The sequence below is a fragment of the Lepidochelys kempii genome, chromosome 2, assembly GCF_965140285.1.
Source record: "Lepidochelys kempii isolate rLepKem1 chromosome 2, rLepKem1.hap1, whole genome shotgun sequence".
Classification (NCBI taxonomy): domain Eukaryota; kingdom Metazoa; phylum Chordata; order Testudines; family Cheloniidae; genus Lepidochelys; species Lepidochelys kempii.
In genome coordinates this window covers 76,721,860-76,734,899 of record NC_136381.1, presented here as the reverse complement: position 1 = coordinate 76,734,899, position 13,040 = coordinate 76,721,860, and the positions used below count along the sequence as shown (strand labels likewise).

Sequence of the window (13,040 nt, the reverse complement as noted above, 5' to 3'; positions counted from 1 at the left end):
TGTTAAGCAATCTGCTCAGAAGCTGTAATTCCCCTATTAGGTACTCCTACAGCTGCCACATTATCTTGCATATTATTGCTGTATAGTGAACATTGCCTGCTCCCTCTCATCCCAGCTGAGAATTCTGAGATCTCAGCATCAATGCCCAGTCTATGCTAGGAATTAGCTTCAATTTCAGCCACCACAGTGCCCACCCCTAGTGCAGAAGGTACCAATTCTGGAGGTTGTCTCTGCTAGTTAACTTAGGGTACATATCTGCTTCCTGGAGCAAATATTTGGAAAGTGCCCGATTAGCCTTTACGAAAGGGTTCAGTACCGCCAGTCAATTACCCACCCGAGCACCGCCATACCCCTCGGCGTTTGCACCACGGCAGCAACAATAGAGGCTGAAATCAGAGCTAATTCTCCATTGAAGAAGCACAATTGCTGCCCACTCCGCCCACTTTGCTTGACCCAGGGGCAATGGACAAATCCATCGGGAAGGACAGCAGCCCAGGAAAAGCCACGCTGCAGAAACCAAAAGAGGGAGGGGAGCTGCGGGCACCTCTGCTGCCAGGCTGGGCTGGCCCCCGCGCGAACGCAAGGCAGGTCGCTCCCACGGGACGGGGGCGCTGCTCGCCCCTGGCGTGAGAGGCGTTGGGGGCAAGCGGCGGGGGCTGAACCGGCCGGGCGCCCAGGGCCCCGGAACTGCGGTCACACGCTGCCCCCCCCCCTCCTCCTTGGCCGGCGCAAAGGGGAAGCTCGGCGCCTGGCAGCGGCGGAGGGGCTCCAGCCAAGGGGTGGGGACGCGGGCACGGCAGGATCCCGGGGGGGGGGCTCTGTACCAGCGCGGGGGTGGCGGGAAGGGGGCTGCCCCGCAAGGGCCATCCAGCGGGCCACAGCGGGGGGGGCGGGGCGCTTGTTGTTTCATAACAATCCCGCCGGGGCCCGCCGCAGGTAATCGCCATGGAAACCCGGCCCACCCCGCCCCGGGGCAGCTGCTGCGGCCGCCCCGGCTGCCGCATGGAGGCCGGCGGGGGCTGCGGCTGAGAGGCCCTGAGACGCTGGAGCGGCGGCCCCGCCCAGGGGGGCCCCCGCCAGGTACTGCGGGCCGCGCTCTCGGCCCCTGAGCGGGGAGGGCGCCGCCCGCTGCCATTCGGGCCCAGTGGAGAGGCGGAAACAGACAGGGCCTGTGCGGGGGGAGAAGACCGGTCCCGTCCCGGCCCATGGCCTCTGGCCGCGGCCTCTTTCCCCGTCCCTGGTGCCCGGGTCCTCGCCGCGACAGGGACCGGCCTGCCAGCCCCCTTTCCCCGCTGGCCACCACCGCCTTCCTGCAGCTCTGCCCCTGGTTAGTAGGAGCCCCCTCTGCCCCAGCTGCCCGCACAGCGCCCCCTCAAAGTAAGCTGGCGGGGGACGCTGCCAACCAGAGCGCAGGGGCCTGTTCCCCCACCCGCCCTTCATCCCCGCAAGGGGGAAATGGGTTTAGACTTATGTCTCCTTAAGTGAGTGATTTCCCCCCTTACTCCCCCAGAACCGTCAAGACTCACGGCCATGGCCGAGGAACCTGCCACTATTTGTTTCAATGAAGAGGATTTTTACTGTCCCGTGTGCCAGGAGGTCTTCAAAACGCCTGTGAGGACAGTAACCTGCCAACACGTGTAGGTATCAGTTGCCCCTGGCCTTCCCCTGGATGAGCCCTTGTCCTCTAGCCTCCTGAGAGGCTGTTACTCCTTTTGTTTCTTCCCCCTAACTTTCCAACACTTGGCCTGGGAGCAGTGTCTACTGCAGTGTGATACATACAGTAAAACCTGACCTTTTAAAGCTTTTCCAGTCCACTGATAATAAACCTCTAGCCAATGCTAAATTTAGGTTGTGTATGAGGTGTTTCAGAGCTTTTGTCCTTCTCATTTCATGTGTAGTGAAAGAACCATCAGGTGAAAAATATTTTTAAATTCCTTGCATGATTATTATTATCGTACATATTTGGAAGTGAAATGATTTTACAAATCTTATTTAATATGTACCTTTAATTTCTTCTCCATTGGCTAGTCTCTCAGATTAGAAAATGGAAAGAGTGTAATCAGTTTCATTTTCTAGCTGTCATTCACAATGCTGCAGAAAGTGTATGTTACTTCTGAGACATGTTTAATTACAAACTAGAAATTTGCCAAAACTACCTCAAAAGTGTTCCTTTTAAAAATCAACACAGACACTGAAAGGAATGTTGTTTATATATGGGAGGTAAGGAGGACTGCAAAACCAACTAATTGGAATTTATGGGGGCAGTTCCATAAGTGAAGGGCTGCAGTATTGGGCTATATTACTACTGGTCTAGCGATAAACATGAGCATCTGATAATTTTCTCAATATCACATGTTCAGTATCTCGCTAATGATCATTCAAATTATACAACTCAAGAATTAGAAAGTACAATCTCTGTGTAAAATGAATTGCCAAACATCCCATAACTTGATCAGTAGTAAGAAGAAAAGGAGTACTTGTGGCACCTTAGAGACTAACCAATTTATTAGAGCATAAGCTTTCGTGAGCTACAGCTCACTTCCTCAGATGCATATCGTGGAAACTGCAGCAGGCTTTATATATACACAGAGAATATGAAACAATACCTATTCCCACCCCACTGTCCTGCTGGTAATAGCTTATCTAAAGTGATCATCAGTAGTATGTTTCTATAATAACTTTACCTCTTATCTATATTGTTTTTATGAGGACTTCAGCCAGTGACCCTTATCCTGCAGAACTTATTGCTGGTTCAAGGCCTGACTATTATTTTTATGATAATTAATAATGTAGCTACTCAGCTATCCTCGATGCTAAAGCAGAAAATATTGACCTACCCAACTTTTTTTTTTTTTTTAAACTAATTTGTGTTACCTTTGATTAGCTTCTGCAGGAAATGTTTCCTGACAGCAATCAGAGAAAGTGGAACGCATTGTCCTCTGTGCCGGGGAACTGTGACTAAAAAGGAAAGATCATGTCCTAAAAGGGCTCTAGATGTTGAAAACAACATGAAGAAGCTTTCTGGGTGTTGTAGATGCTGTGAAAAACAGGTGAAGTAAACATAAAAGTTATTACAAGTAAATAAACTTTCCTTACTTGGGACCTGATCCTTCATGCTGCTATGTGTCATTAATGGCCAGTAGTTGCAGCATCAAGCCCCAAGTGAGGCAGGTTTGCATGCACCTGCATCTGAAGTAGAACTTGGTCCTTAGCTATCAAACACACTTTGAAATCAGAGCAAAGTGGCTGCTGAAATAAAGTTGCAATTTTTTTTTATAAAGTGCCAAAGTGATAGTGCTCCATAAGTTAAAATAATTGAGAGGAATGAATGAAAACTCTAAAACATGCCAAGAGAACATGAATAACTATGACAATGAGAAATGTCATACAACTAGAAAATATACTGAAGAGCTCATAATGTGCTATATTTTTTAAAAATGCTCAAATTTACAGCAGAGAGCACAAAAATAAAAAATGCAAACAGCAATACAAATGCCAGTAAACTACCATATTATTTAATCTCTCCGCTTTCCCTTTGGTAAAGAGATCACTAATGTTCAGAACACTGAGTTCTGGCCCCATTGAGGTCAAAAAGAGTCTTGCCTTAAATGGAGGCAGGATTTCACCCAATAAGTTTTGTTTATGAAGCATTTGAATCCAAAAAGTCTTAATATTACCCTTACTCACTCTTGGGTCTCAGAGGAGTGTGTGAGATCCTCTATTAGTAGAGTTTGGTGCTTTGTTACTCATGATCTCTGTTTAAAATGAAATAAGGTGAGGGAATCATTTAAACATTCTGGTTTATAAACTATAAAACCAAATGCCATTTACACTCAGTTGCAAACTGGTAGACTGGAAATAACAAAGTGGCTTACATATGTCAATTGAGCATACTATTGTGAAAGATAATGTGTTCTTATAACCTTTGGACATGTTTCTATCTGTAGCTGTCCTGCTCTCACTTCCTTCTGTGAAGCTCTTCATTGTGCTCAAGGGAGCCAGTATTCCTGCTTGACAATAGGAATCCCTGAAAATGTTAGTTTGAGGTGTAACTGACTACATAAATGGCAAGAGGGCTAGGATCACAAAGTAATACATTATTGCTGAAGGGAAAGGGTGTATTTAAAACAAATGAATATCCCATAGCGCCTTTTTCTTTTGTATCAAGAGTTGGATATAATGCCTAATATGTTAAGTGTTATATGCTTAGATAAGTGGATACAGAATATAGTTGTTAAAGCTGCATTAGAAGAGGAATTAGAATTTAATATATTGTTATACAGGGTTGTTCTGTTTTCCTTACATGCCTTGTTTTATCTGTTGGCAGAAGTAATTATTTTCCTAGATGTTCTAGTTACACTGTAACATCTACATGGTTTGAAATTTCATTTACAGGTTAGGTTTTCTCGCATGAGACACCATTATAAAACATGTAAGAAGTATCAGGATGAATATGGTGTTCCGTCTGTTATTCCAAACTTTCAGATTTCCCAAGATTCAACAGGGAACAGGTAATTAGTGTATTTTATGTATGACTCAGTTTTTTCTAGGGCACATTATCTTTTTGTAAACAGTGTTGTCCAAGTTCTTATGCTTCAAAAATGAATATTTCTCTAGAAACACCCTTTAGATCCTGTTCTTTATTCTTCAATCTGTGGCATTTAGAAAAGTGCTCTACAGCATGTTTTGGAATGACTTCCAGAAGCCTTCCCCAAAGGGTGTATAGTGTGAGAGTACCTCCAACTGTGTTTTTGCCTTAATAGCAATTGAACAAGTTGCTTTATAGCAGGTCTGATTGCTCTTAGGTTTAGAGAAGTTTTATTTTTCTCACGATTCTTATTACTATTTAAATGGATAGGTGGTCACTTAGCCTCCTCTTGTTTCAAAATGTTGCTGTCTGCTGTTTAGGATTTTGTCTTCAGATTTGACTCATCTTGAGTTAATCTTCTTGAAAGTGGATAATAGCCCTTTGGCATCTTTACATGTTGGTTTATAAATTATATAACCAGATGCCATTTACCATCTCTCAGTTGCAAGCCATAAGGCTAAAGAACCTGTTTTGCCAATACCGGAGTAAAAACAAAGCCAGGCATTCAGAATTCACATTTAGTTTAGTATATACTTACACATACTGTGTACCTTTATCACCATCTATTTTCAGTAGTTTGACCAGTTGGGGGAAAAAATCCATTTGAGTTTCAAATGAATCTGTGGTAAAGAACAAGGAATATGTAGCAATGGGCTCAGATGTTGGTATTTTACATACCTGTCATGCCATGCTGCTCTGAAGTGGTTGAGTTGGAAAAATATTCTAGAAGTTGTCATGTTACTGCACACCAGATTACACACACAATTCCCGTGTCTAACACTATAAGACATACAAATTGTAGTAGGGTTTATTTTAGCCAAATGTACAGTTGTCAATATGCATATTCTTAGGGCTCATTTGCATAGTTGAGCAATTTGGCTTTGCTTAGTTAAAGATACATACATGGTCAAAACCTGCATTTAAAGAAAGTAGCATTCTTGCTTATAACACACTGTATGAAGTACCTAGTTGTGTGCACAAACTGCAGAAACTCATTTCTACAGTTTCAAATTATGGAGGATTTATGCCTTTAACTAGTGTTGTAAAGTATCATCCTGAGCAAACAGCTGTCTAATGCCTTTTAGAAAACAGCCTGTCTTCTGTTTACACAGTCCATACTGCCATTGGAGCTATTTGTCCTCTTCCCGTTCCCCTCCCTGCCCCAAAAATTCAGTCTTGCTGTTGAATGGATAAGCATATACTAAACACTATTTTCATACTAAATTACCTCTGCATTCTATTAAAGTTCATCATGCTAACCAAGTGAAAAACAACATCTTGGTGCAAAAGAAAAAAGCTGAGTGATATTTAATTATTTGTCATGTTATATATGATTACCATATATTCTACCTATATGATCAGTTTACAATTAATGGGACTCAATGGATTTTTTTTCTTACAAAATTAGAAAAAAAACCACTATATTTTTGGGGGCTAGGTATTCAAAAACAAATTAAACTTGTATACTTTGTCTAACATTTTATATAAAGTAATAGGAGTGATACATCTACATTTGATAACGGAGAGATGGCTAATCTTCAGACACTTCAGGGAGATGCAAGGTAGGCTTCTTCAATTCAATATTGTAAAAGTAATTAATTCAAACTGACAAACTTCTTTAAGAAAAAAAAAATCCTTGGATTCATGTACATGCAGGTTTATCAGTAAGAATCTGGTGTTCTTGTTACTTCTTGAAGAACCTCCAGGGTGCATTGTATGGCCTCAATAAAAAGACAGAAGAATTGTGTAAATTCCCTAACTTAATAGAATACATAGTGACACACACATATACAGTTTTGCTTGAAATTTACAATTTAGCAAAGTGGCGTCAGAAAGCCTTTTCTGTTAGTAGTCAGAATAAAGGAAATGACAACATAAGCAGATGTTATCTCCCTCTGACATCTCTTAAGTTCTGTTTTAATGGATCCATATAATACTGTATAACTTCCATTTCCAGTGCACATCCCACATTCAAATGCCCCCTGTGTCAGGAAACCAACTTTACCCGGCAACACCTACTGGATCATTGTAACAATAGACACCTTTATCAGATAGTTCCTGTAGTAAGTATATATATTTTCAATGTAAGCATCTTAAACACCCCTTATTTTAGTTATTTAGAGTAATAGTTTATTTCTATGGACTCTTACAGTTCCAAACAAGCATTATGCTCTAAGAAAAGAATTGCATTGATGACACTGTAGTTAAGTTGAAGGGGTTTTCATTCAAAACCATTTCCCTGTTAACCATAACTTTTCTTACTTCACTTCAGTCATAAGGCATTTGTTTTTTCTTTGTCATTAGTTTCAGTTGCTGTGTTGAGTTGAAATGTAAACTGTTTTGTTTTTTGAGCTTGATGCTTTTATTTTCTGGTCTGTTAACTAGAACTGTTACTTATAGAAACATTGTCAATTTAAAAATCTTATTTGTCTTGTAATTTACTATTACATATGAAACCTAAAATTTCTAAAACCAAAAGATAAGGAGGGAAAGATATTTTTATTTTCTCTGTAATCTGTTTCACGGTTTCCTCTGTATAGTTTCCTCTTGCACCTTAGTTGTGTGCAAGACCCACACAAACAGTGGAGTGGAAGGGAGAATAACTTTTTTAAAATACAGGAATTTTTTATTTAAAAAGCAAATTGACAGGAGGACTTACAGGCAGATGTAGTAACAAACTACTTTTAACCTCTTTTAAAAAACGGACTAAACTTCAAATTTACAATCTCAAATGTTAGTCATATTTTTCTGGAAAATTGTAAGTTGTGTAACATTCAAAATGTTTATGTAAAACTCTAGTACATTCACTTTTGAGGGTAGATAAATATCAGATTCAGGTTTACATAGAATACACAATATAAAGATGTCTTATTATTGGCTAATACTTTTTTTAATAATTTTTCAAATTTAGATTTGTCCAATTTGTGTGTCTCTCCCATGGGCAGATCCCAGTCAGGTTACTAGAAATCTTGTTAGCCATCTAAATCTAAGACACCAGTTTGACTATGGAGAATTCGTGGTAAGCATTTTTCCTTTTTTCTTGCTCTTCAGAGAAATGGGAAACTTTTTTCTCTCTGAAGGAAAGTACTAAATTAGCGTCTGTGGCTGCAGAGCCCACACAAGATTTGCAACTTTTACATGCTTAGCTGCTGTGGAACCTGCAGAGGTAGTTCTGCCATTTCTAAACTGTTGTCTACACTATAAACAGTAACTGCTATTGACAGTGAGTATTGGCAAGAGATGCTGCTAAATCTTGCTGAACACCCATCTAGTGTAGACGAGGTTGTTGCACAAAGCTAATTTCAGCCTTGCACAGCTGCCCAAGGCTGCCCCTATTCCCAAGAGAAGTGCGACAGACTCCAGACTGCTACCTTTATGGTGTCTGTCCTCTCTTTTGGTTGGCAAAGCAACAATCAGAGGCCTTGAAAATACAGTTTTAGCATGCACCTTTGATGTCCTAGTGGTATATTGGCTGCCTGAAAACCCTCTCATAAGAATTATATGGTAGAGAATCCATCTCCCTAGCTAACTAGCCTACAATAAAATCAGGGGAAGGAGATAGACTGGGTTCATTAGGCTATAGAGTTCTACTCTGCTTTCATCTCTTTGGTATCTGTATAAGATATAGTACTGAGTGTTTAGCCAACCTTCTTGATCAGGGTAGATTTCATTTAAATCAAATTGATTTAAATCAGGAAGTCAGGAAAACTCGATTTAATCATGGATTTCTACGTAAAAGTGCATTCTTTTTGGTTGTTATAACCTTAATACATATTCTTCACAACTCAGAGGTAGATGGAGACCCAAATTGGGTCTCTTTTACGGCCTGCTGCCATTTTAGGTTTTCCCTTCTCGTAAGAGAATGGTATGGTAGATCTCAAATCAATGAAGGCTACTCTCAGAAAGACCTCAAGACTTCTGGAATATGCTGCTCAAACAGTTTCACTTTTGTTTCTGTTGCCTGTCCCTCCCTTCTCACATTTATTTGAAGACTTCTTCTCCTTGTCCAGATCTATTCTGTCCCCAACAATCTTCTATTCATTGAACTTTTTGAAACTTTGCACTTTTAGAGAGAGGTAAGGGACTGACTCTGTGTACACAAATGTGCAGAGGGACAATAGGGTTGAGGTCTGTTGTTTCTCACCTCTATCTTTATTTATTTAAAAAAAAAATTTTGTTAACAAACATGTTATCTCTGGAGAGACACATCCACAGTTTGAGAACTGCAAAACTAAGCATCTTCTAGACTTAGCACTGAGTCCTATAGGGTGGGTTGATTTATTTAGGTTAATCTTTCTATACAGAAGCCCCAGAAACCCCATAAGATTGGGTCCCTAATCCATGAACTATTGGAACTCATTTACAAAAACTTTTCTTAAACATTACATGAATATATTGTCTCATACTATAGAATTAGAATTTATAATTCCTATTCCACGATGAGATAGGTTTTTTCCTCAAAGCATTTTATCAAAAAAATCCAATTTAAATAAAAAAAACTGATTTTAATTTTTTAAAGAATCATTGATTTTTATCCACCCTGTTCTTGATGCATATATTGTAACACAAGAGATGCTTTATCTAGCTGCCATTTACAATACCATATGTTGTCAACAAATAATACAAAGAAAGGATGGTGTTGAACAGTTTGATAAGCATGTACAGCTTTTGTCAGGTTTTTGATCAAATGTTTTATTGTGTTTAGAATCTTCAGCTTGATGAAGAAACCCAGTACCAAAATGCTGTTGAAGAATCTTGTCATGTGAATATTTAAAGTGTAGGTCCTCTGCATTTTACTGCACTCTGAGGGAAAAGCTACATGAATCCAATCAGTAATCTGAAATGTATATTAATAAAAAGGGAATTCAGTATCTATTTTTTCAGGTTAAATATCTTTTCCAAGAACAAGAGTTTTAAAATGTTTTGATTAGACAAAAATGGAGTAAATTTTATTACTATAATTCTTAATTCTACATAATTGATCGTACAGCTATTGGAAAGGTGTTAAGTCATTTTACTGAGAGTAGCGTTTTTACTTTAAGTAGGGACCTTGCTGGAGCTATTCACTGGTGTCTTGATTTCTGTGTACGTTTTTATGGTTTTGTTGATCTTGCAGTTATATTTTTGTTAATACCAAATTCGGGGGTGGGAATCAGATGCAAAGATGCTGTGTTGCACTTTGAAAATGAAACCATGACTATAAAAAGCAAAATTATATCCTCGAGAGAATATTTGTGTGTAACTTTTGTTTAAAGCTGAAGTGATATTTTTACTACCGTAATTTCTAACAATAAAAGTGAGAGTGGCCATTATGGAAAGTTGAAATAGTTCTTTTCAATAGTGCAGTATTTTAGAGCAGATTGGTTTCACTTACATCACTAAGAAGGAATGCTATATCATGGCCTGAGGGAAATTATTTCTATTTTGTTATTTCTCTGGCGTATCACTAAAATAGGACATCTTGCTTCCTGGACTGAGGGGCTATGAGCTCTTCCCACACACGCCGCAAACTGGTGGGGAGAGGAAGTGCTTTGTTGCTTTGCGTTACTTGACAGTGTGCCTTGTGAATGATTTAAGGATAACATGCGGAGAAAAAAAGTGTCTCTTTTTGATACATGAAAAAGGCCAGCGTGTTTTGCTTTTATATATTATTTTTCTGGTTAGTTACATTAGAAATCCAGGTTGTGTCTACCATGAAAAACAGGGAAGACATTAAACTTGAAAACTGGTAGGATTAGGACATAATTGGTATCAAGGCATTGATATATGTTTTGTCAGTCATTGTTTAAAACTTTAACATGTGTTGTAAACCTGAATAACCAGTTGGGAGGTGGGGGGGGGGGGGAATCTCCTTAAGAAGATTCACCACCTCCATACCTTGCGCAGCCCTTAGGGAGAACTAGAATAGGAACTTCACTATCTCCAAGATGACCTCCAACAAAAACAGGGAAGGCAAGACTTGATATTCCCACAATTTTAAAAACACAAGCTTTTATTTTTAAGTTTGGAGCTTTTATATATAAGAAACAAAAAGCCCTATTTTGTTCTCTTGCATGTCCCTAAGAAATGGCTTTATCAGGTGTATAGAGAATTCCCAAGGCTGGGAGAAATAGGATGTTTCCAAATGGTCAATTGGGACTCAGTGTTTTTCCCCTAACCCATATCTCTAACTGTCATTATTGTACATGGGTGTTGTGTACATAAAAAAAGAGTATATCCAATAATTTTGCAGTGCAGTTAGTGATCTGAGTAGTGGTATTGTCTAAGCACAAGCAACAGTACAAATGGCGTTCAGGTGCCTAACTCATTTGTGCCTTTGGAAAACCTCCCCCTAAAAGGTATGTGATGCTATTTCCAAACAAAGTAATCTGGAGACTGCAATGCATTTTCCGTAAACGCTTCATAAACCAGATCTATCCAGACTGGAATGTATGTAAAGACCAGAACCTACAGTGTAAGGATTTTCGAAGTTGAAACCTAATTCTGTGGTCCATTCAGGGGGTGGCAGGGAGAGGGCGGTATATATAGAGCTATAGTGCCGGATATATACTAATTATTTGAAAGTGTAAATGGATAGTATACTATCTCTCCTGGATAGTTGCCAAAAATATAGAGGAATGGGCTATTTCACAGATCCCCTAAAGTTCCAGCCTGTTTACAATATCTTAAACAAAATTTGAGAGGGGGCAATAAATTTCAAGGAATTCCACTGCTAAAAAGTTTGTAATTTAAAAAAAAAAAACCTCAGAACATGCTAACTCTTCTACTGTGAACACTTCTTATAGAATGTGTTTGTTTTTCAAAGTTTAGTTATGCATACATTTGTTCTCAGAGTCAACAAAATAGTAATATAGTGGAGATGGCAATAAATGCCTAGAGCCAGTACAGATTATTTTGAATCATTCTGAGATCAACACCTGATTGAACAAGTCATTTCAGCTACCTGAACATGTCTTGAGAACTGTAGTTTAAATTACTTACATTTTAAAACACTAACTCAGAGACTAAAATCCTTCTACTGTTACAGCAATAATTATTCACATTTGATAGGATTACTAAAATTTTGAGTTTAAATGTTTTGAGATTTTTAAAATAACAAATCCTTTTGCAATATGTTACAAGGAATTTAATCTTTGAACAGTAATTTTCATTTATTGCATTCTAGTTTTGTGTATTTAAATGCAGTATAAAAATCCTTAATGGCTGGGATGTTTCCCTGTTTTGCATATGGTAAACTGTATATTAGCAAATCTTTCTTATTTAAGGTTTTATATTTTTACTATGGTGAGATGGCCTCCAACTACATTTTTTTAGATAACTGATGAATGACAAGAAAAGAAGCAGTTTGGTCAGATATTATATTGCTGTTGTCATTCTCTTTCCCACTCTGCATCTCAAATGTACCCATGAGGAGGCTGTGTATTGGTGATGGGTGGTGATTGCACTAAAATGTTCAAATTTTATTGGAAGTGTGCTGTTGAGAAACCCTTTTATTAACACATTCTAATGTACTGATGTTGAAGATAGTGTCTGATGCTTGAATTGTACCCTCTTGGTTTTCTATTAAAACAATTTATTTTCTATGTGTCTTCACTCTCTAACAAGGAGGAACTTGTCATAAGGCTGGGGATTAGAACCAGTTCTCTTGATTCTACTTCGTCCTTTGAGATTCTAATTCAGAAACTTTATACCTACTTCTGGTGGCATCACAGTTTAATTGATGATAAATATTTAAACATGCATATTACTAATGACCTGTCCTGTTGGCTAATTAATATTGGCTTGACCTTTATGATCCTTTCCGAGCTGGTCACTATCAATATAGTGACAGAGGCCTTACGTTCTTCATTCAGTTTTGAGGCTAGAAGCACAAGTTTGGTTTGGGCAGTGCAGAGAGGTGCATGCTTCCAAGTCTGTTTGCAGATTCAACTACAGCTGTCCCATGGGTCATCACTGGGAAAAGCAGAATGTATTAAAGGGAGTGGTAGGGGTGGCCTTGAAGCCATTAACGAAGATGGCAAATCTGGTTGCTGAAGAGATATCTTAAGAGCTTGTCTACAGATGGAGTTGTTCCATATTAATTTTTCCTGATTAACTCCACGTATGGACACTTATTCCAGAATGAGAGTGTCCACACATGGAGTTGGCCAGGAGTAACTCTGTGTGTAGACAAGGGAAGATATGTGAAGAAGTTATGGTTGATTGCATTGCTGAACCATGCCCTTCTTACTCAGGTCACTCTCCCAATATCTTTTGAGTTGGAAAAAACTTGTGTTCCTCTTCCTCATGTTGTACATCACTTCTCCTAAGTACACATGCCCAATGAAACTCAGTGCAGGAATAATCCATGTTCATAAGTGTTTTCTATTCTAAATTCCCTTCTTTTGTGCTCTGTTTTTTGCTCAAGCAAAAATTTGGCTCGCCAAAATGGAACTAAGAGATTAAGGATAAT

General features: G+C 39.2%; 1 protein-coding gene across 6 annotated transcripts in view; it reads left to right on the top strand.

Moving 5' to 3' along the window:
- The first annotated feature begins 434 nt into the window (after nt 1-434).
- LOC140906747 (E3 ubiquitin-protein ligase RNF138) overlaps nt 435-13,040 on the top strand; it is a 67,626-nt gene continuing 55,020 nt past the window's right edge. Inside the window, exons 1-8 of one of the 6 annotated variants that reach the window (XM_073331303.2) lie at nt 435-584; nt 1,511-1,637; nt 2,885-3,050; nt 4,396-4,511; nt 6,079-6,150; nt 6,546-6,651; nt 7,500-7,607; nt 9,294-12,169. In XM_073331303.2, coding sequence (XP_073187404.1) covers nt 1,531-1,637; nt 2,885-3,050; nt 4,396-4,511; nt 6,079-6,150; nt 6,546-6,651; nt 7,500-7,607; nt 9,294-9,362 — 744 coding nt within the window. In that variant the 5' untranslated portion in view covers nt 435-584; nt 1,511-1,530 and the 3' untranslated portion in view covers nt 9,363-12,169. The other 5 variants (XM_073331302.2, XM_073331301.2, XM_073331305.2 and 2 more) reach the window with 5 other exon arrangements.